Genomic DNA, 23,995 nt, shown 5'->3' with positions numbered 1-23,995 from the left:
TATTTCATTGACTAACTGTCTGAGTTTGTGGAGTGGGATCCGTGTGACTGCAGGACTCCGGCTACAATGGAGTCAGGCCAGAAGCGCTGTGTGGGTCTGTGCTGGGATTTCATCTTCTTGGCTTTGGGGGCCGGGTCAGGATTACTGGCATCCAACATGGGTTGCAGTATACGCCTGCGGGCATTGATAAACCTTGTGGGAGGGAGAGATAAAGAGAGAGAGAGAGAAAAAAATGAAAGGACGATTTCTGGTTGTAGCCATTAGATGGCGCCATGTTGCTGTGGATAGCATTGCACTGCAGACAACTAAAGCACTTTAGTTTCACACAGTTCCCTTACCAGTTGTTCACCTGTAACAAGGTAAGATTTGTCTGTGCTGCGATCTGCCTTTTCTCATCCTCTGTGGGATAAGGATGCTGGAAAATAAAAGTAGGACCACTATCAAAACCACATAGTTATATATATAAGGACAGTATGGTATGCTTTATATTTCCACTTTATATTCAAGCTATCATCTAAGCAATGAGAAATGATATATGGCATCTGTATGTATATGTATTTGGCAAAAAATTTGGGGTGAGACATCCTAACCACAACTGCCCAATAAAACACATCTTGAGATTATTGCAAAACCATTGTGTGTTATGGTCTCCTCTTTTGATTTAACTTTTAAGAACCAGATCAAATTAAAATATACTGAAATTATTTTCTTGAGTATATCTTTAACCCGTTTTTGTTTGGTAGTGCAATAACGTGAGAGTTTTGTCGAGTTTCCCACCATGAGATGCTGGAACAGCCAGGAACGCATGATGTTTGTGGCATGTTTGGGAAGAACGCCTCTTTTGTTTTTTGATTTCTTGTCATCGCCGTCCAAGAGTGCAGACAAGTCCAGGTTCACCTTTGAAGAACAGAGAGACGAGAGATGGAAGTGAGGAGAGAGAGGGAGGGGCAGTTGCCACGGAAACAAAGAGAGTCGCCAGTCACCAATTCTTTGGCAGGGGCAGGAATGCCTTTAGTCACCATAGCAACCCAATTGAAGTAATGATACCTAAAAATTAAAGCCACGCAGGCTACATTTACAAAAGCCTTTCATCAACTGCAAGGGATGCAGAAACGTCTTAAAGCACGACTAAAGAGAGCCGAGTAGAAATGAGAAAGTGTGAATGCGTTTTAATGCCATTTAATTTCTGTCGCTTTTTGCCATCCGGAGACCGACATATTAACATTTCATAGAAGTTTAAGATGCATAATCTGCCGGCATTTCATGCACAGATAAATAAATTAATAAAAAGACGAAAAGGAAAAATTTACATTTCCGCTTTGAAAATAAGGATAATTAATTTCATGCTACCATTGCCACCGAAAGCCATAAAAAGCAGCAGCTCCCCACTGACTTAAATTTTTTAAAATAAATAAATAATATTCAAGCTCTAAAAACAACCTCCTCATTACATTTGCAGCTGGGTATCATGTGGTTTCTTCCCCTTCCTCTACTCAAAACACACACACACACACACATTAACTGGGGGTGAGCGTGTAAGTGTGTGATTCAGGAAACCGGGTGAATTAATTGGAGGCTTCATGCAGGGGTATTATTACTGAAAGACTGTTGGAGATGTAGCTACGGGCGGAAATCTTTTTCCAGCCTGCCTGCAGAGGAACGCTTTGGCCCGAAGTTAGATATCCATAAAGGCTACTGTCATCTGTCCAAGGCTGCGACCGAAACCGAAGCCAGCTGACTTGTTGCCTCGCTGCCTTGTAAGGCAATGACTTCGGTGTCATGAAGGCAGCTCCGGGAAATGCATTCGGACAGCCTTCATAGGCAGTGTAATCCAATTCTGTTTGAAAGTCCATTTTCTTTAAAAAAATCCAGATAATTTACTCACCACCATGTCATCCAAAATGTTGATGTCTTTCTTTGTTCAGTCGAGAAGAAATTATGTTTTTTGAGGAAAACATTCCAGGATTTAATGGACCCCAACACGTAACAGTTTAAAATTGCAGTTTCAAAGGACTCTAAACGATCCCAAACGAGGCATAAGGGTCTTATCTAGCGAAACGATTTTCATTTTTGGCAAGAAAAATACAAAAGTGGCACTTTTAAACCATATCTTCCTCCCGTCCTGTGACGTGCCAGCGCCACCTCACGTAATTGTGTAATGATGTCGAAAGGTCACGTGTTACATATGAAACGCACATTTGCGGACCATTTTAAACAATAAACTGACACAAAGACATTCATTAGTTTCATTCGACATACAACAATGTCGGAACGGTCCTCTTTCTCCACACTTGTAAACACTGGGTCGTAGTTTCGATACGTCATCCGTGACCTCTTCACATGACGACGTATTACGTGAAGTCGCGCTGGTGCGTCACAGAACCGGAGGAAGACGAGAAGTTGTGGTTAAAAAGTGCATATTTTTTATTTTTCTTGCCAAAAATGACAATCGTTTCGCTAGATAAGACCCTTATTCCTCGTTTGGGATCGTCAGAGTCCTTTGAAACTGCAATTTTAAACTGCATTAAGTGTTGGGGTCCATTAAAATGAGATAAATCCTGGAATGTTTTCCTTAAAAAACATAATTTCTTCTCGACTGAACAAAGAATGACATCAACATGTTGGATAAAATGGTGATGAGTAAATTATCTGGATTTCTTTTTAAAGAAAATGGACTAATCTTTGAAACAGAGAGCACCTTTGTGATAACTAATCCCATTTGAAAACTGCAATCAAAAGGTGTAAAAAGTGAAAATATGACTTTATCTACACTAAATTTGTGATCCGCCGCTTTCTTGGCAGCCATTTTATTTTCTCAAAACTCGACCAATCACATTCCCCGCGCACACACACGCATAGAATTGTGGGACAAGACGAAGTGTGTCAGGAGGTAAACCAAAAACATTGGATTCGGATGTGCCTTGGAATGCTGCCTCCAAAGCGAGGGGCAACCTTCTGATCTCTCTGATGAAGCCAACACAGAAGTGACTTAAAATGCAATTTATCGACTGGTCGCTAGAGGCTGGCTCCAAAAGGGAGTCCATTCCCATAGACCCCCATGTTAAAATGCATAACCTTACAGCAAATTAAGATGTTTACAGACTTGTACGAAAAGCGATTTTGGAAGTTTTTTGTAACGCATACATTTAAATTATATTAAGCCTTAAAGTTCTGAATAATTAAGGATGTGGCCACTTGAGTGATGGGTGAACTGCCACTGCTATCACTACTATTGACCTAGGTGGGCGTGGTTTCAGCAACCAGCCACCTCAGCTTCACCCCTCTTTACCCACTTTCGGTTATCCGTGAGTGATGCATAAAGATGCGCTGCCAAGATGGCAATGGCAGGCTCCGCCAACTATTGGCTTCAAGAAGCTTTTCACACACTTATGAGTGCCGTCACAGACACTACATCCATATTTTTACAGTCTATGCTTCCGACGCCCATCAACACCATAAAAGTACCAGTTGAAGATACACAAAAAGCAATGAGATTTTAAGTTTTCCACTATTTTTTAATTAGTGCAAAAATATGATCTGAATCATGGCTGTTTACATTTTCACTAAATATATAATTTTGCTTCATTTTTGTCCAATTTAACATCGCATTTGGATGAATAAGCTACAGCATAGCGGTGCCTCAGCATCAAAACAGCAAGTGTTTTCTGTTGAACAAGGTTGCCCTCACCTGATTGTTTTGGATTTGGATGGTTCCCTGCGGTAAGCCCTGGGTTAACACCTGCCCCTGTGAGGTAACCATTGCCACTGGCTGATACAGCGTCCCACCTGTGGGATTCGGTTACAGACAAAGGACTGAGGTTATCACAGGTGATCCCTGCCTGCTATGAACAAGACTGAAAACATAATTACCCTGCAGCACAAAAACAAACCGATTCATCTCGCAGTCACCTTGCCAAAATGAAACAAAAGGGAATTCTGAACAACTTAAGAGGAGGACAAGGAGTTGTTGTTTTGCTGCTAAATAGCTTAATTTCACACCATTTAGACACGTTTTATTCACTCTGTTAAACTAGCGGTCTGTGTGGGATGGCTGTAAAGGCAAATTATTCACAGGATGAAGAAGATAAGTGCATTAAATGGAAGAGCTAATGTTTGCCTTGCTAGATGTCGTAAATAAATAAAAACTATTTGGACTGAGATTTTTTGTATTTATCAAACACGAACCTCTTTAAGCAAAGACTACTGTGATTGGTTCTAACCTGAGACCACCTGAGAGTTGATAGTGGTCATGGAAACATTGTTCTGTTGGAGCGAGCCGGCAGGGACCACGATCCCGGAGGGGTTGACTGTGCTGGATACGGAGGTGAGGGACGGAGATGAGTTTTGGAGGAGATCCTATCGATAGAAGAGAAAACATTAGATTTTTTTCCACGCCGGATGTTTCCAGAGAAATTCTCGCATGCATGTCATCTCACGCAAAGGTCAGTTGAAAGGGTCAAGCCAAATGTGACCTTTTGTGTCCCTTCGAGAAGAATTTGTTAGGGAATGTGTGTAAATGTTACCGCTCCAAGCGTGTGCATTCATATGATGCTGTGTTTATGTGTTCGAAACAGCCTTTAGATGTGAGGAAGGAGAGGTGTTTGTGAGTCACCTGCTGCAGACCGAGGCTGGTCTGTGACGGTGAATACGGTCCGCCCAAGTCGTTCCGTAGCAGATTGTCGCTGTGCATCTTGGTCTTGAGGCAGGTGATGTAACGGTTGCAGAAGTCTTTACAGAGCTCGTTCACCTTTTCCAGCTCGAGCAGGTGGATCCGCAACACTTGGATTGCTTTGACCATCTACATAAATAACAAAACCCAACTGAGCTGAATAGCACTGGACATTTGTGACACTGGATAACAAAATAAGTACCACAGGTATATTTCTTGCAATAGCCCAAAATACATTGTATGGGTCAAAATGAAAGATTTGTCATTTATGCCAAAAATCATAAGGATATTAAGATCATAAAGATACACTGCAAAAAAATGATTTTCAAGAAAAAAAATTCTTAGTATCAGGAATATGTTTATTTCTTAGTATCAAATGTAAGTGATTTTGTGCATATAACAAGCAAAAAAATCTGCCAATGGGGTAAGCAAAACAATCTTGAACATTTTTCTTAAACACTAAATTCAAGAAAAATTTGCTTACTCCATTGGCAGATTTTTGTGCTTGTTTTATGCACAAAATCACTTAAAATTTATATTTTTGGTCTAAAAACTAGTCGTTTTGTTCATCAAGAAAAAGCATCTTAATTTAAGAATTTTTAGATATTTTTACAAAAAAAAAAAAAACAAGACAAAAATACTAAGAATTTTTTGCAGTGTTTAAAGGCGATTTTCTCAATATTTACATTTTTTTGCAACCACAGATTCCAGATTTTCAAATAATTGTATCTCGGTCAAATATTGTCATATCCAAACAAACCATACATCAATATCAAATAGAAAAAATTGACTGATTTTAAGTTCCACACTGCAAAAAAACTTTCTTACTTAGTATTTTTGTCTTGTTTTCAGTAAAAATATCTAAAAATTCTTAAATTAAGATGTATTTTCTTGATGAGCAAAATGACCTAATAAAATAAGTCTAGTTTTTAGACTAGATTTTAGATTTAAGTACATTTCTGCTTAAAACAAGCAAAAAAATCTGCCAATGGAATAAGAAATATTTTCTTGAAATAAATTTAATTTTTTCATAAACACTTAATTCAAGAACATTTTTCTTATTCCATTGGCAGATTTTTTTTTGCTTTTTTTAAGCACAAATTCGCTTACATTTTGTATTTTTTTGTCTAAAAAATAGACTTATTTTTCTAGGTCATTCAGCTCATCAAGAAAATACATCATTTTAAGATTTCTTTAGATATTTTTACTGAAAACAAGACAAAAATACTAAGAAAGTAATTTTTTGCGGTGCAGGGTCACATTTAAAATACAGCATCAAATTATAAAAAATGTATCTTGGATTTTATAGACGGGTCAAAATCTATTTAACTCTTTCCCCACCATTGACAAGTTATCTTGTCAATTAAAAGGAAACATTTGCATAAAAAAGTGTTCCTGACTAATTTTAATGTTAATCTGTAATACAGCGATAACCCACTAGATGGCGCACTTACCCAATTTATAAAAAAATGAAGCAAAATAGTTGTTTACTAATTTTAAACTCTGTGTATGTTTTGATAGTAGTTCTGAATCTGCTCCCAATCAAAATTCCCTTAAAAACAATGCAATTATTTCAGCTTTTTACAAAAAAAATGTGTATTTTTAAAGAAAAATACCCATATTTATAAGCAGAGAAAAAATATATATAGGATGAAATATTTTTCTCATTTTGTTTGTTTGTTTATTGTTTGTTTGAAAGCAGAGGGTCTGTTCTTTCATTTTATATATTTGTATGTTTATATATTTTTAGAAGAAAATTTTCCTGAAAGGCATTTTGTGAAACTCTTATGTGAAAATCACAAAAAAATGCTTGCGGGCAACTTTTTAAAAAAGACTGGTGGGGAATGAGTTAATTTTCTTTTTCCTCTCTTTAAAATGATTTATTTCTTTGAAAGCACTTTGAATTACCTCTGTGTATAAAATGTGTTATATAAATAAACTTGCCTTGTTTTGCCTTGCCTAAGATGCTTCCAAAGTGCTACCAATAATGACCTAAATTTCAGTCCTTCACACAGAGCTAAGATGTAGTTTCAGAAAACTTGGAATCTGGCGTACAGTCACATGGACTACTTCTATGCTGTTTAATTGCCAGTAGGGTGAAAAATAAAAAAATCCACTCCATGGCTTGCCAGATCTCTCTGCCTTGTTTGCCTGGTTGCTTTGCTTAATGTTACAAACGCTTTGGCGTTTTGCTGATACAGTCGGATGTGACTGAACTTTCAGTTCTAACTACCCATTCGAACAGTCGCCGCCCAAAGTCAGAACTCAAGGACGACCAAATGGGCTAAAAAATGCTTTGCCAAGGAGGAGATAAATCTGCCAATTACCGCAGCTCGTTTAATCAGGGCTCGGTGCCATCTCTCCGAGGCGAGAACGAAGCACGGCGCGGCCGCTATAACTGTCGCGCCAAAGAGTTAGTGAACGGAAGACCCGTGTGACCAGCGTGTCGTAAAGCACACAGATGCAGAGTTAATTGACTGAGCAGCGCAAGTCGGCCGAGCGTCCCGGTAATGATGAACAGTGACCTTTTCCCTCCTCCTTCCCCTCATTTCTAATTACTGTTAACTGTCTTTAGGCCAAAGATGAGGAGAGATGATTAACACAACGGGGAGAGTTTTAGAAGAAAGAAGAACAATAGGGAGAGAGATACAGAAAATAAAACCTACAGATAAGAGGTTGTTAAGTTGTAACTAATATCTCAAGAGTGTTTTTTATTTTATAGGAACATTACACATAGCCTGGGACTCTTTAAGATGTCTCAACATCTATTTAGCCCGTCATGTGTGTGGTTCGTAATTTCAAAATATGTGTTCAGCGCGTCGAGAGATCCTGTGTGCATCACGTGTCTTGTCAAAATAAGTGCCTGCTGCAGACGCGTCTAAAGGGTTTATGATAAAAAAGACAGTCGCGTTTGCCAGATTCTCGCATAATCTCATGCATAATCAGAGTTTAGTGTTAAGGGAGTGTCTTACGTGTATTTTGTGAACGTTAGTGTCTCTTTTATAATAAACGGTTTTGATGCATGATGCAACAAACACATCTTTTGAAAACACCAGCAATATATATATATATATATATATATATATATATATATATATATATATATATATATATATATATATATATATAAAATTATATATGTTATAGTTGAACACTGTAAAAAATTCATTGTTGCACTTAGATTTTTAAGTTTAAAGTTTGAATTAACATGCAATTCATTTAAACTTTCTTGACTAGGAAAAAGCTGCTATAAATTTTAAAAATAAAATTGAATTATCTAAAGTTATTTCAACTTTATTTTTATAATTTATAGCAATGCTTCACAAGTCAAGAAAGTTGGCTTAAACTTAAAATTGTGTAAGGGATTTTTATGGTACCAATGTTTTAGCCAGCAGAGGGCAGTGTAGACATTTAGACATACAGCAGGTAAACAGTTGTGTTGGTAAACAAAATTGTTTAGAGACTGTGAGTAAACTGTAAGGCTGCACTTTTAAGAACTGTTCGGAAACATAAATCTAATAAAACTGCAACAGGCTACTGAACGCTTACCAGGTTGTCCAGTTCAGGGTCCTCACTGAAGAAGGGCTTGTGATCCTGCTCTTGCTGGTGGACGAAGTTCTCAATGTCAACGTCAAAGCTGGCCGACGTGATGCATTCTGATCCCTGTGTGGCTTGCTCGCACTTTTCAAAGAGCAGAGCCAGAAGAGGGAAGAGAGGATGTCTGCAAAACACAAGATCAGACAGTAATATTCTGATCGTATGTCTATGGTTGTTCAAGTTTTCGTTTTATTTGTCACATACAGAATCATGCATGGTACAACATGCAGCGAAATGCTTTTGTGACTGTCCGAATAGAAAAAATAGCATTGCACCATACTACATGTGCTTGCATTTTTACGTTGCATGCAGTACGCATACTGTGCACAGTTAAAATTTTTCTTTTCACAAAATACACAAATGATCAGTTATATTGTGCAGCATTTATCTTGACATTTGTAGGTTTCGTTTAATTACTCACATTACTATAATAGATTAAAGTAAAATGCATAATACCTGTATTTATTTCTGATGATAACTACTGTGATAACACCCACTCAGTTAATAAACATACAATTGTCATTAGGATTATCTTTTTTAAACTTAAATAATAATTTATTGTCACATACTGCATTTTTCTGTGTGTTTTACATATAATTTCAAATAGTATGCATTACAGAATATAAACTAGGCCTATACTGTACGGGTACTAGAGAAGTGGCAATACAAAGCAGCTGAAAATATAATCTCCCCATCACCTTTCAAATCCAAAGGATTTTTTTACCCAGTTGACATTTGTCATGTTTACAGCATTAACATCTCCTGTATCATCAAAGGATGAATATGTTTGCACTGGTTTAACCTGTCCAGAAAAACAGCCTAGGCTCTCAAAAGCTAAACTAACCCGACATGCAAACATTTTTTTTACTACATCCTCACAACAAATGACTAAATGCCATGTGTAAATCAATAACCCAATCTCATCTTATTCTATACTTTTCCATATAGAATAATTTTTATTCTATTCTGTCATGTTCTGATTTGTTCAGTTCTGTACTTTTTTAATCTCATTCAGTTCTGTTTAATCCTATCCTATTCTGGTCTACACTATTCCATCTAATTTTATTCTACTTTATTGTAATATAATCTATTTTATAGTATCTCATTCAATTCTATTCTATCCATCCATCAATCTTTATCTATTCTATGCTTTTCAATCGTATCTTATTGCACCACATCCTATCCATTTCTGTCCTATCCCATTCCATCAAATGGTGCATCCATTCCATTTCTTTTATGATACTGTATCCTATCGGATCATAACTTATTCTGTACTATTCCACCATTCGGTTCTGTTTTATCCAATTCTAGCTTATTTGATTTTATTTATTTATTTTTCTGTTCTGTTTTGTTCTATTATTTTCTATACTCTCTTATTCTATTCTATTCTATTCTATTCTATTCTATTCTATTCTATTCTATTCTATTCTATTCTATTCCAGTCCAGTCCAGTCCAGTCCAGTCTAGATATTCCTATCAATTCCTATTCTATTCTATTCTATTCTATTCTATTCTATTCTATTCTATTCTATTCTATTCTATTCTATTCTATTCTATTCTATTCCAGTCCAGTCCAGTCTAGATATTCCTATCAATTCCTATTCTATTCTATTCTATTCTATTTTATTCTATTCTATTCTATTCTATTCTATTCTATTCTATTCTATTCTATTCAATTCTATTCTATTCTATTCTATTCTATTCTATTCAGTCTAATCCAGTCCAGTCTAGATATTCCTATCATTTCCTATTCTAGTCTAGTCTAGTCTAGTCTAGTCTAGTCTAGTCTAGTCTAGTCTAGTCTAGTCTAGTCTAGTCTAGTCTAGTCTAGTCTTTCCTATTATTTGCTATTCTATTCTATTCCATTCAATTCTATTCTAGTCAGTCCAGTCCAGCCTATTCTATTCTATTCTATTCTATTCTATTCTATTCTATTCTATTCTATTCTATTCTATTCTATTCTATTCCAGTCCAGTCCAGTCTAGATATTCCTATCAATTCCTATTCTATTCTATTCTATTCTATTCTATTCTATTCTATTCTATTCTATTCTATTCTATTCTATTCTATTCTATTCTATTCCAGTCCAGTCCAGTCCAGTCTAGATATTCCTATCAATTCCTATTCTATTCTATTCTATTCTATTCTATTCTATTCTATTCTATTCTATTCTATTCTATTCTATTCTATTCAGTCTAATCCAGTCCAGTCTAGATATTCCTATCATTTCCTATTCTATTTTAGTCTAGTCTAGTCTAGTCTAGTCTAGTCTAGTCTAGTCTAGTCTAGTCTAGTCTAGTCTAGTCTGGTCTAGTCTAGTCTTTCCTATTCTATTCTATTCCGTTCTGTTCTATTCTATTCTATTCTATTCTGTTCTGTTCTGTTCTGTTCCGTTCCGTTCCAGTCCGTTCCAGTCCAGTCCAGTCCAGTCCAGTCTAGTCTAGTCTTTCCTATTCTATTCTATTCTATTCTATTCTATTCTATTGTATTCTATTCTATTCTATTCAGTCTAATCCAGTCCAGTCTAGATATTCCTATCATTTCCTATTCTATTCTAGTCTAGTCTAGTCTAGTCTAGTCTAGTCTAGTCTAGTCTAGTCTAGTCTAGTCTTTCCTATTCTATTCTATTCTATTCTATTCCGTTCCATTCCATTCCATTCCATTCCATTCCAGTCTAGTCTAGTCTAGTCTAGTCTTTCCTATTCTATTCTATTCTATTCCGTCCTGTTCTGTTCTGTTCCGTTCTACTCTATTCTATTCTGTTCCGTTCCAGTCCAGTCCAGTCCAGTCCAGTCCAGTCCAGTCCAGTCTAGTCTAGTCTTTCCTATTCTATTCTATTCTATTCTATTCTATTCTATTCTATTCTATTCTATTCAGTCTAATCCAGTCCAGTCTAGATATTCCTATCATTTCCTATTCTATTCTATTCTAGTCTAGTCTAGTCTAGTCTAGTCTAGTCTAGTCTAGTCTAGTCTAGTCTAGTCTAGTCTAGTCTTTCCTATTCTATTCTATTCTATTCTATTCCGTTCCGTTCCATTCCATTCCATTCCATTCCAGTCTAGTCTAGTCTAGTCTTTCCTATTCTATTCTATTCTATTCCGTCCTGTTCTGTTCTGTTCCGTTCTACTCTATTCTATTCTGTTCCGTTCCAGTCCAGTCCAGTCCAGTCCAGTCCAGTCCAGTCCAGTCTAGTCTAGTCTTTCCTATTCTATTCTATTCTATTCTATTCTATTCTATTCTATTCTATTCTATTTAGGGCTGTCAAAAGTCTAATCACGATTAATTGCATACAAAATAAAAGTTTGTGTTTGCATAATTTATTTGTGTGTGTACTGTGTGTAAATTAAGTATAAATAACTACATACATACATGTATAAATTTAAGTATAATTTATGTGTTCATTTTTTAAGATCTATACATAATATAAAAATCCAAAATAAAATCATAAAATTAAATACATACATGCATGTATGTGTATTATTATATACAAAATAATTATGCACACATGTATATTATGCAAAAACAAACTTTTGTTTTTTATGCAATTAATCTTTTGACAGCCTTAATTCTATTCTATTCTATTCTATTCTATTCTATTCTATTCTATTCTATTCTATTCTATTCTATTCTATTCTATTCTATTCTATTCTATTCTATTCCAGTCCAGTCTATTCCAGTCCAGTCTTTCCTATCATTCTGTATCATTTCCTATTCTATTCTATTCTTTTCTATTCTATTCTATTCTATTCTATTCTATTCTATTCTATTCTATTCTGCTCAATTCTATTCTTTTCAATGTGTGTTTCTCTCTCTGTGTGTATGTATGTGTGTGTGTGTTTTATGCAGTTTGTGCTTTTTCCTCTCAAAGAGCCTGTTTAAGGGACTCACAGAGGCTATGAGGCTGGGTGAGGGGCCTGGGTTCCGGCTGTAACCCACCACTCTCATTTGCAGCCTTTAATAGCCGGCTATATTAGACTCTAATCTGCCTGATCCCAATTTAATGCCGCTCCCTCCAGCCGATGTGACAGGAATACTAAACAGGCTCACAGAACCAAGCAGCGAGGCAATGTGCGCTCCCTCTGGGCTCGTCCTGCACCCCTCTGCTGTGCCAGCGCCCCTGCATCTCCCCCTCCCCAGCCACACTAATTCCTGGAGGGCACGGCTGGGTTATCTCTTCCCTCCTCTCTCTCTTTGCAGCCCTGGATCATAACCCGGACACAGCCCTAAAGGCTCCAAGCCAAAGGATGCTATCAATTTAGCTCTCCGAGGATTTGGCAAGTAGGCTGAGAAACAAGCTGCCCAGAAATTAGAGCATAAAATCAAATCGGAAAGTTAAGCCACAAGGTACAAGTTCATTTTAGCATTCACATACCCCGAAGCGTGTCTAATAACACCGCATTATCTTTATTGGGAGGTTACATTTCACAACATTTATATGCGGGTTCGTTTTTTCGGAACTCTATCTACATCAGGTAAGTTCTGTTCTATAAAAACAAGCTGTGCGAGATGAAGTTCTTGAATATAAAATGTGATGAAAGCTATAAAGCATTTGTTGAACAGACGATCTTGATCGGATTATCTCAGACGGCATGCCAGTCAAAACCTTTGATGCATAAGATGGACACTTAGCGTAGTTACTCAATAAACTAATCGACTCGGTTGTTTCATACGAGGCTGGAAAAACTCTTAAAATGTAATCTGATCTTTTCAAGCAACTCTAGACTTTTAAAGCGCCCCATCTTTGTGGTCTGCATTAGGCTACGTGCCACAAAGTGCAGAGCTAATCGGTTAATCTTTCAAAATGTGCCGGTCAAAATGAAACACTTAATGCTATTTGACTTTAATCTTTAGTTATCATCTCATAACTCTTGCTGGAAAGACCAAAGCCAGACTGCCGTTCTTCACACGGGCTTGCATTGTATATTACTGCAGTTCAAAAGACCTAAAGTATCCAACTGCATACTTTAATATATAAAGCACAATAAAGTGTTGATGTCATTAACACAGATGTGCACACCACATATTTTGAGTAAATTTTGTTGAATATATAAATGCATATGGATGCAACTTTCCAGTGAGACTTTGTATTGTTGCAAATGTCTAAAGCATAGCACACAACAGTATGCCAACCAAAATACCAAAATTCACAAATCGACTAGTCGACTGTCACTGTAGTGAACCATTCATAATAAAAAATACTTTCAGATGTGTTTATATTGACAGATTTACGATGAATGTTATATCTTGGTTCAGAGGAAGCACTCATTGGATGCTACATCCAGGCACTGCGTCTGTACTTTTACTGCCCTTGTAAGGCACCTAGAGCTGGTGATGAACCAAAGACAGTTAGACATTATCTGCAGTGCAGAAGCTTCAGAATGGAGGCGCTAGGGAACTATTACTTAACCCATAAAAGTGTCATTTATAGAATACTGAGAGAGTCAGCAGAACAGACGGATAAAGTCAGACAGAGTAGACCTATAGAGAGATACTGTACTGATTCAAGAGCAATATCAGGATGAGTTATCTGTACCTTAATATTTCATTGCATCTGAAATATCTTCACAAAGGCATAACAGTACTATAGTTGTATTTCCTGCAGCTCAATTGGTGGAGCAACGCATTAGCAATGCAAAGGTCATGGGTTCAATAACTTACTGAAAAAGTGATTCTGCCTATGAAAACCCATTTAAAAGTTTTTTTTTTTTTTTTGGTGATGTACTGTTTTCTAAATAAAATCAGCCTACGTAATATAACCTTGATATCTTTAAAGGAACGGTATGTAGGATTGTGGGCAAAACTGGTTCTGCAATCACACAACTGGTGGCCAATACACAACATGACAACATAACCATCAGTTGAGGGCTGCAACTCCACTTTTAAAATGACAATATCCTGGCCGGACCACTGTTGTCAGTGATATAAGTATTTGAAAAGAAAATGATTTCTTAATGTCTAGTGACATATCAAGGCCATTTTATGATTAATTGATATACATTTCTTACATACTGTTCCTTTAATATTATTGACTGAGTAAGGTGAGGTCATGTCAAAGATTTAAATCAATGTAAAATGTGTCAAACTTTGATGTTTCTAATCTCAAAATTAGATGATGTGACTTTAGTCTAAATTTCACAGACAGGGTCACAGAAGTATAGATTATATGCCAAATGCATAAATATAATAGGATATAAATTTTTTTTATATGAAGTCAATTTCATTATAAACCAAAGATCTACACTGTAAAAAATGAGTTTCTTACTTAGTATTTTTGTCTTGTTTTCAGTAAAAATATAAAAAAATTCTTAAATTAAGATGTATTTTCTTGATAAGCAAAATGATCTAGGAAAATAAGTCTAGTGGTTAGACAAAAAATATAAATTTTAAGAGAATTTGTGCTTAAAACAAGGGGAAAAAATCTGCCAATGGAATAAGAAAAAAATTCTTGAATTAAGTGTTTATGAAAAAAGTAAACGTATTTCAAGAACATTTTTCCATTGGCAGATTTTTTTGATTGTTTTAAGTACTAATTTACTTAAAGGATTTGTCAATTTTCTTAAAAAACAAATCCAGATAATTTACTCAATACCATGTCATCCAATATGATGTCTTTCTTTGTTCAGTCGAGAAGAAATTATGTTTTTTGAGGAAAACATTTCAGGATTTTTCTCATTTTAATGGACTTTAATGGACCCCAACACGTAACACTTAACTCAACACTTTACAGTTTTAATGCAGTTTAAAATTGCTGTTTCAAAGGACTCTATACAATCCCAAACGAGGCATAAGGGTCTTATCTAGTGAAACGATTGTCATTTTTGACAAGAAAAAAAAATGCACTTTTAACCCACAACTTCTCGTCTCAGTCATGTGACGCGCCAGCGCAACCTCACGCAATACGTCATCACGTCAAGAGGTCACGGAGGACGTATGCGAAACTACGCCCCAGTGTTTACAAGTGTGGAGAAAGAGGACCGTTGCGACATTGTTGTATGTGGAATGATACTAATTATGTCTTTGTGTCAGTTTAATGTTTAAAATGGTCTGCAAATATGCGTTTCATATAAGTAACATGTGACCTTTCCACGGCATTACGCAATTACGTGAGGTCGCGCTGGCACGTCACAGGACCGGAGATAGACGAGAAGTTGTAGTTTTAAAGTGCATTTTTTTTTCTTGTCAAAAATGACAATCGTTTCACTAGATAACACCCTTATGCCTCGTTTGGGATTGTTTAGAGTCCTTTAAAAACTCTGTTGAAACTGCCATTTTAAACTGTTACGTGTTGGGGTCCATTAAAGTCCATTAAAATTAGAAAAATCCTGGAATGTTTTCCTCAAAAAACATATTTCTTTTCGACTGAACATAGAAAGACATCAACATTTTGGATGACATGGTGGTGAGTAAAATTATCTGGATTTTTTTAAGAAAATTGACTTATCCTTTAAAATTTATATTTTTTGTCTAAAAACTAGACTTATTTTCCTAGGTCATTTTGCTCATCAAGAAAATACATCTTAATTTAAGAATTTTTTGATATTTATACTGAAAACAAGATAAAAATACTAAGTAAGAAAGTAATTTTTTTCAGTGCCAAAGTAAATAGTGTATAAATAAATCAATCTTTCCTTAGACTTCACTTTCAAAACAACAAAAAATACATCAATGCAATTCAGAGTCCAAAAATAAATCTGGACGTGCACTTGCCGCATTTGTTTTGGTACCGTGGTGGGCCACCCACAGGCTGTTGGGGAGATGGGGCTGCGCTCTCTGTGTGTGCTCACCCGGTATGTTTGCCATCCTAATCAGGGCGAGCCAGTGGCTGCTGCCTTTATTAAACTCAGTCTGGGGTGCACCACGCTGCGACTGCTCCTCACACACACCAACACACACACACGTATGGAGGACCAACACACACATTACACACACGTATACCATTCGCCATCAGGGTTTATGTACGACCCCTGCTGCTGCATTTCAATGAGTGCCGCTGCTTTTTACCAGTCTCTCTTATTCACCTGCGGGGTAAAGTGTAGCTGTGGCCTGTTGTCAAACATTTTCGTTGCACCACGGACCTGAATGGGTTAAATATAGAGATTCCAAAGCACCGCAAGATGGTTAGCAAGGTATTGCTGTTGGTTGCAAGGGTGTTCAGTGTCACTGCTAAGGCATTGCTAGGGGGATTAATATGCCCTTTCCTGACTCTGGATGCACTTTTTGTCTACCAGCTAAAACATCTGATCGCACAAATAAACATTTTTAAATATAGAAAATCAAAAATGTTTACATACAGGGTTCCCACACCTTAGTTTAGTTCAAATTCAAGGACCTTTCAAGGACTTTCCAGGTCCAATACCCTCAAAATTAAGGACTAAATGTGGGGACACATTTTAAGTGAGAGCAAGGTTACATTGTGTTACCTTTAAAGATACATTGTTACAGTTCCCTTTCAAGGGAACTCGCGCTGCGTCACTGCGGTGACACTTTGGGGACGCCTCCAATGGTAAGTGTGTCTGAATGTGTATATCAAATTCAACCAATGGTGAGGCTTAACGACAAAGACAGGGTGACGCGGGAGCCAGGAAGTATATCGCTATCTGAAATGCTTTTGTGCATTTTTCTGAGAATGTATAGTGTTTTATAGCATTAAATGTTGTAACGCACATAATGTATAGTATAGCATTAGCAACGCAAAGGTCATGGGTTTGAACTCCAGGGATAAAACTAACTGATAAAATAATGTAGTCTGAATCGCTTTAGGTATAACCATATGCCAAATACATAAAATCTAAATGTTATACTACAAAATGGGACTTAATAGGCCTATAAACACCCTTCAAGGCCAGCAAGTACTACAGTAGGTCTCGTTCATCTGAGCTTAACAACTTTAATAGATCTTGCTAACATGAACACACATCCTCATTCCTCAAACAGTCACTCTGTGTAGTTCAGAACATCATGTACTCATGAGAATCCAGAATCCAGGATGAAACAGAATAAAACTTGCCATCTACAGTTTTAAATTGAGCAACAAAATCCCATTTGGAGATATACGCGTCCTGAGAGATTTCCGGAGATATTTTCAGTACAGTATCCTGGAGCTATTTACCATAATCTGAAAGCAGCGATCGTAGAAATACGTCCTGATGCCGTGAGATCGCGGAGCGGCGCGCTCTCAGGACGCATGCGTGGCGCGGGTAAGATGACTGATTTTGGATGGTATAGAAATTTCAAAACCATTACAGAGACAGAAAGGGAAATCGTTACAATGTTGGGCAGCAAATGACTGCTAGAGATCCCCGACAGCGAATGTAAACAGAATTTATGGTGCATTACAGCGACTGGGGAGAAACGACTCGCTATTTCCTCTCTGGCTGTCAAATTAAAAGCACTCCTGTTGGGACTGATATGCGCTGCTGCTACTGCTGGGTCTTCTAAAGCTTCTACCCTTTTTTCTTTTTTCTGTTTCTTCTCTCTCTCTCTCTCTCTCTCTCTCTCTCTCTCTCTCTCTCAGCAGCCCATGACACCCCTGATCCACTGGAGCTCAATGAGAAGACAGCATGACTGTGCACATCGAAACCAAAATCCAGTATCAATGCAAATCCACTCAGTACCCCAGGCGTGCCCAACTGAGTCGCGGGGAGAAAGGAGAGTAACGCCTTTGAAACTCCATTCAGACACGTCTACAGTCAAATATAAGCATGACTATAGGAGGTCCAGCTGCTATAGTACATAAAAACACATTAAAGACAGAGGAGCTTGTAGCTTACACAGTCTACGAAGTTGCAGTTTCGTGCACACAAGCTGTCAAATGCTGTTCAAATATTAGGAGCAGGGTTCCCACACCTTAGTTAACTTCAAATTCAAGAACCGTTCAAGGACTTTCCAGGTCCAATACCCTCAAATTCAAAGACTAAATGTGGGGAAACATTTCTAGTGAGAGCAAGGTTACATCGTGTTACCTTTTAAGATACATTGTTACAGTTCCCTTTCGAGGGAACTCACGCTGTGTCACTGCTGTGACACTTTGGGGAATCCTCCAGGGGTAAGTGCGTCTGAATGTGTATATCAAATTCAACCAATGGTGAGGCTTAACGACAAAGACAGGGTGACGCGGGAGCCAGGACGTATATCGCTATCTGAAATATTGCCAAAGACGGCGTTAAAGGGAAGCAGGAAGTATGGCAAGGGAGACGCAGCGTCTCGTTCCCTTCTCAGGGAACAACAGTTACATACGTAACCCGAGACGATTTCATGTGTCAAACACAACTATGCAAAAAAGCATTTTGGTATGAATCAACATTCGCATACAGAAGATAAAAGCATTTAAAGCGAACAGTTTAGCACGTGTGCTTAAAAAGTCTAGAATTTTATGATATAATCCTACACTACACAGGGAATTATATGGATTTTATTTCCAGAAAACGTCTTGTATAAAATAGATTCAAGCACTTTCAATGACCTGTATCTATGTATGTATATTTTCAAAAACTTGAATTTTTTTTACCCAAATTCACAAACTTTCAAGGATTTCAAGGACCCATGGGAACCCTGTAGGAGCTGGGGTGGAGATTTTCTCCTACTTATTATTGACACCTAGACAAACATGAACCCTAAATAGCGATAAAACACGTGTCATGTTTTAGCCTGATGATTTTACACACTACCAAACTGTACCTGGTTTTCCTCAGGTAGTTACATTTTTACTTAACATTGTCAAGCGAAAACTGAAAAATTTAGTTATGGATGAGCCCCCACCCATACACAGCCCTGGGCCCGCCCCCCTTGCTTCTTGATGTGTTAAATTAGTCAAAATTTCTCATGCAAATGAATATCACCAGTTTAGCATATAACTGTAACTGTCAGGTGTCTTCGTTCCTCAATTCTCTAGCTCCCAACCTGAGCGCTACCATCGTGGAATAATGCAAAATTTTACACCCTAAGGAAACTCCAAGGATACATATTACAATTTTGACTCCTGGTTGCTGAATTTCATTAGAACTAATTTTGGATATGTCGCAAGTACCCTACAAGAAAGGGACCCCCTGCTATGCCTCTAATAAGGAGAGAAGGTCTCAAATGCTTTAAGAGAGTGCAGTAACTGGTTGAGATAATTACTGGATCGCACATTTATTCCACTGTTAATAATTAAGCAAGCCAAGCCGGAGCATACAGTCTCGACTCAAACTCTCAATACCGCCAATTACAGAAGCGAGAGGTACGGAAATACACAGCAACTTGCCAAATTGAATCAAAACAATACACGAGGCCACGCTGTAAGCAAAACTGCCAGATTTTCTTGCTCTCCTAAATGTCGACAACAGTTTCAGGTGTTACATTTTACTGTACACGAACAATGGAGAGCGAGCTGGTAAGTGCTAAAGTAATTCATGTTTATGGATACTACTAAAATAGATTTGTGAACATAGTGTGTGTGTGTTTGACTCGCAAAATAAGGAAAAGTGAAAAGTTGAATCAACTTAAAAATAATTCAGTTGGTGACACCTAAAAAAATAGGTTACTACAAAAATAGAGCCATGGTTAATTTTCCTTATGATGATAACTGTTGGTACTGTATGGTTACTGTATGGTTCACAATAAATATATAATTAATAGTTGTGTCTTACAAAGCTAAATAATAATAATATTACATAAATTGTTTACAAAACTGTAAATATGATATGGACAAGAGCAGTAGTACAGGTTTTCCTGATGCTTATATGCCATTGGATCAGAGGGCTATCAGTTCCTGCTTGATCAATAATTACATGTAAAGTTTGCATTTTCAGCGCTCAAAACTACGATTAGATCAAAGGGTTTAAAGGTCAATTTAAAAATTGGTTTAGTAAAAAGCACACAAAATTCGTTTTTATATAAAACTTTAATAGACAAGAGTGTGTTTACATGCACAGAATAAGCTGATAACTATAAAAATCTCCTTTATATAGAAACTTGTTTTAATTCGTTTACAAATCAATAAACCTGCTATGCAGAAAACTGCGTTTACATGGCAGTTGAAGATTTGTCAGGTTTCTCGCACGCAGTGACATCACCGCCTATAGTCATTCAAACAGCAAGCGGCAAATCTGTCTTAAGCTATACTCTTGTATCTCTACTCGTGTCTGCAGAAACTGGAAATTTATTTTTGAGTTTGGCAGTTTCTCTGCCAACTGCTTGAGTCAAGCGCAGACTTTTATGCGTTACTTTCCGCTTTCTTTCACGTGTGACGTTTATCTACAGTATGCATAGTTATCCATGCGTACTATGCACACGCGGAGACAGCCGGGTAATGCTACGTACACACCAAACGCGGGGTATCGCGTTACTGTGGGTTCACACCAGACACGAGTTCAACAATTTGCGCGAGTAGATTACATACAAAGTCAATGAAAAGACACGATCAGACGCGTCCTCGCTTGGGGCGATGCGAATGACGTGATAGGGACAGCGCGTTTACGGCAAAATAAGCGCTATTCGCCTCAAATGCGTCTTCAATATTCAACTTGAGTAAAAAAATTGCTTGACACAAAGTTAAATATCGCGAGTAATCTAGAGCGAGTAACGCGATGCCCCTCGTTTGGTGTGTACGTAGCATTACTCGCTGTAGATTACTCGCAGGATGGAATATTTTTAACTTGGCCTAAGACGCGTTTGAGGCGAATAGCGCATGTTTTCGCGGCAAACGCACCACCCATAACGCGTCATTAGCATCGCTCCACGCGAGGACGCGTCTGATCGCGTATTTGCATTGACTTTGTATGTAATCCACTCACGCAAAACGTTGAACTCACATCTGGTGTGAAACCACAGTAAGATGTTTACATGCAGATCAATAAACCAGTTATGCAGAAAACTGTGTTTACATGGGAATTGGAGATTTGTTAGGTTTTCTCGCAGGCAGTGACGTCACCGCCTATAGTCATTCAAACAGCAAGCGGCAAATCTGTCTTAAGCTATACTGTTGTATCTCTACTTGTGTCTGCAGAAACTGTAAATGTATTTTTGAGTCTGGCAGTTTCTCTGCCAACTGCTTGAGTCAAGCGCAGACTTTTATGCGTTACTTTGCGCTTTCTTTCGCGTGTGATATTTATGTATGCATAGTTATCTATGTGTATAGTTATCTTAGCGCTATTCTTCTCAAACGTGTCTTCAATATTCAACTTGAGCGAAAAATTTGCTCGACACGAAGTTAAATCTCGCGAGTTATCTAGAGCGAGTAACCGCGATGCCCCTCGTTTGGTGTGTACGTAGCATTACTTGCTTTAGATTACTCGCGGGATTGAATATTTTCAACCTGGGCGAAGACGCGTTTGAGGCGAATAGCGCGTGTTTTCGTGGCAAAAGCGCCACCCATATCGCGTCATTCGCATCGCCCCATGCAAGGACGCGTCTGATCACGTATTTGCATTGACTTTGTATGTAATCTACTCACGCAAATCGTTGAACTCACGTCTGGTGTGAAACCACAGTAAGATGTTTACATGCAAATCAATAAACCAGTTATGCAGAAAACTGTGTTTACATGGGATTTGGAGATTTGTTAGGTTTCTCGCAGGCAGTGACGTCATCGCCTATAGTCATTTAAAAAGCCAGTGGGAAATCTGTCTTAAGCTATACTGTTGTATCTCTACTCGTGTCTGCAGAAACTGTAATTGTAACATGAGCTTTTATTTTCACAGATTCTCTGCCAACTGCTTGAGTCAAGCACAGACATTTATGCGTTACTTTGCGCTTTCTTTCCCGTGTGAGATTTATCTATGCATAGTATCTATGCATACTATGCACACGCGGAGACAGCCGGGTAATGCTACGTACACACCAAACGCGGGGTATCGCGTTACTGTGGGTTCACACCAGACACGAGTTCAACAATTTGCGCGAGTAGATTACATACAAAGTCAATGAAAAGACACGATCAGACGCGTCCTCGCTTGGGGCGATGCGAATGACGTGATATGGACAACGCGTTTACTGCAAAATAAGCGCTATTCGCCTCAAACACATCTTCAATATTCAACCTAAGCGAAAAATTTGCTTGACACGAAGTTAAATATAGCGAGTAATCTAGAGCGAGTAACGCGATGCCCTTCGTTTGGTGTGTACGTAGCATTACTCGCTGTAGAATACTCGCGGGATGGAATATTTTCAACTTGGGCGAAGACGCGTTTGAGGGGAATAGCGCGTGTTTTCGTGGCAAACGCGCGGCCCATATCGCGTCCTTCGCATCGCCCCACGCGAGGACGCGTCTGATCGCGTATTTGCATTGACTTTGTAAGTAATCTACTCACGCAAATCGTTGAACTCACGTCTGGGGTGAAACCACAGTAAGATGTTTACATGCAACGCAAAATTCAGGGAATCAGCAGAAACTGTCCCGATCGTTTTTGCTTACGCCTTTTATGGGCTTTCCAATATAAAAGAAAACAATTTTAAGCGTTTACATCAGGTGTCTTCAACGTTTTTTGGGTCGGGGACCCCTTAGATTAGAGAGTCATGGAGCAGGGACCCCCTAATACTAAATGTGTAAAACAGAGATATTTAAGTAAGCAGTAAGGTACGAGAGGCTGCCTTTTCGTATTGGGCACAACGCAAAGTGGAGTAAAGTACAACTGATGACCAATCAGAATCAAAGACTGGAACTGTTTTATAAATAGAAACAAACCATATTGTCACACAGCCATACTATATTAAAATGCATATTTGTTTTGTTAAAGTAGATTTAGTTTTTATTAATATAATAATAATAATATAATATTATTTTAAGGTATTTGCAGTGTAATATATTTTCATTTTACTGTGAATTGGACAAGGGCTTTCAGTTTATAAAGAAGACTGATCATGGTGAATGGCACAAAGACTATCTATTCTGGTGGGGATAGAGGTTGTGCTACTTTATAATTCTGAGGTCTGTTGCCTTTCTCGTGTATCATCATTGTCACGAGTTTAAGTAACGCAGGTTTATTTTCTGTATAGCTTCATATCAGACTCAGGAGAACAACATGCAACGAGTCCGAGCGCATCTCTTTGGGGAAACTTTTTGAGAGGCGGATTTCAACATGACTATGAATCTTGCGCAAAGCACCATCACAGCGCGCGTTTCATTCATTTTTAATTGCGAGCGATACTTTTGTCACTGTTCAAAATGCAGACGCGGTGTGGTGTCATTTGCCTGTTGATTTAGCGCTTTAAATCTGAACCGCGTGAAACAGCCGTCCAAGTTCAGAAATATAGATGAGACAACATGTCACACTGATTCTAAAATGACATTCTGAAAGAAAGACACGCATAAGATTCACCTGTTTTATGATGACTTTTCTGTCGCTACTGCTGCTTCCTGAGTGGACATTTATAATCTTTGGATATTTTATTTTGGTCCGCTGGCTAAACTGAACGCGCGCCTTCAAACCTATGCGGCCACGCATGTGCACAACTTAAAGAGGACATGTAACGTTCTGAACATATATTTTACGTTTTAAGCAAAAAATAGCTTGTTGTTGAACATCATTTTGCAGACCCCCTGCAGTTCCGTCACGGACCCCCTGGTCCCATGGTTTACATGAACCCACACGTTATCAGTTTATTAGGCATAATCGGCATAAGACTGTGCATGTAAATGCACTCAATGAAAAAATTTATAATAATAAAAATATTTATAACTGCTTTGTTGATTTTAATGCATTTAAGATTTGAGTGTTACATGATCACATAGTTTTTACATCACTTGTGTTG

General features: G+C 37.8%; 1 protein-coding gene across 1 annotated transcript in view; it reads right to left on the bottom strand.

Moving 5' to 3' along the window:
• pknox2 (pbx/knotted 1 homeobox 2) overlaps positions 1 to 23,995 on the bottom strand; it is a 98,184-nt gene that overhangs the window by 14,913 nt on the left and 59,276 nt on the right. Inside the window, exons 5-11 of the mRNA XM_073815982.1 lie at positions 8,219 to 8,390; positions 4,613 to 4,798; positions 4,221 to 4,356; positions 3,689 to 3,786; positions 778 to 897; positions 339 to 415; positions 17 to 192 (exon numbers count right to left, since the gene is read on the bottom strand). Coding sequence (XP_073672083.1) covers positions 17 to 192; positions 339 to 415; positions 778 to 897; positions 3,689 to 3,786; positions 4,221 to 4,356; positions 4,613 to 4,798; positions 8,219 to 8,390 — 965 coding nt within the window. The remainder of the gene's footprint in view (positions 1 to 16; positions 193 to 338; positions 416 to 777; positions 898 to 3,688; positions 3,787 to 4,220; positions 4,357 to 4,612; positions 4,799 to 8,218; positions 8,391 to 23,995) is intronic.

This window comes from Paramisgurnus dabryanus, chromosome 10, assembly GCF_030506205.2.
Source record: "Paramisgurnus dabryanus chromosome 10, PD_genome_1.1, whole genome shotgun sequence".
NCBI lineage: Eukaryota > Metazoa > Chordata > Actinopteri > Cypriniformes > Cobitidae > Paramisgurnus > Paramisgurnus dabryanus.
This window is presented reverse-complemented; position numbering and strand designations above follow the sequence as displayed.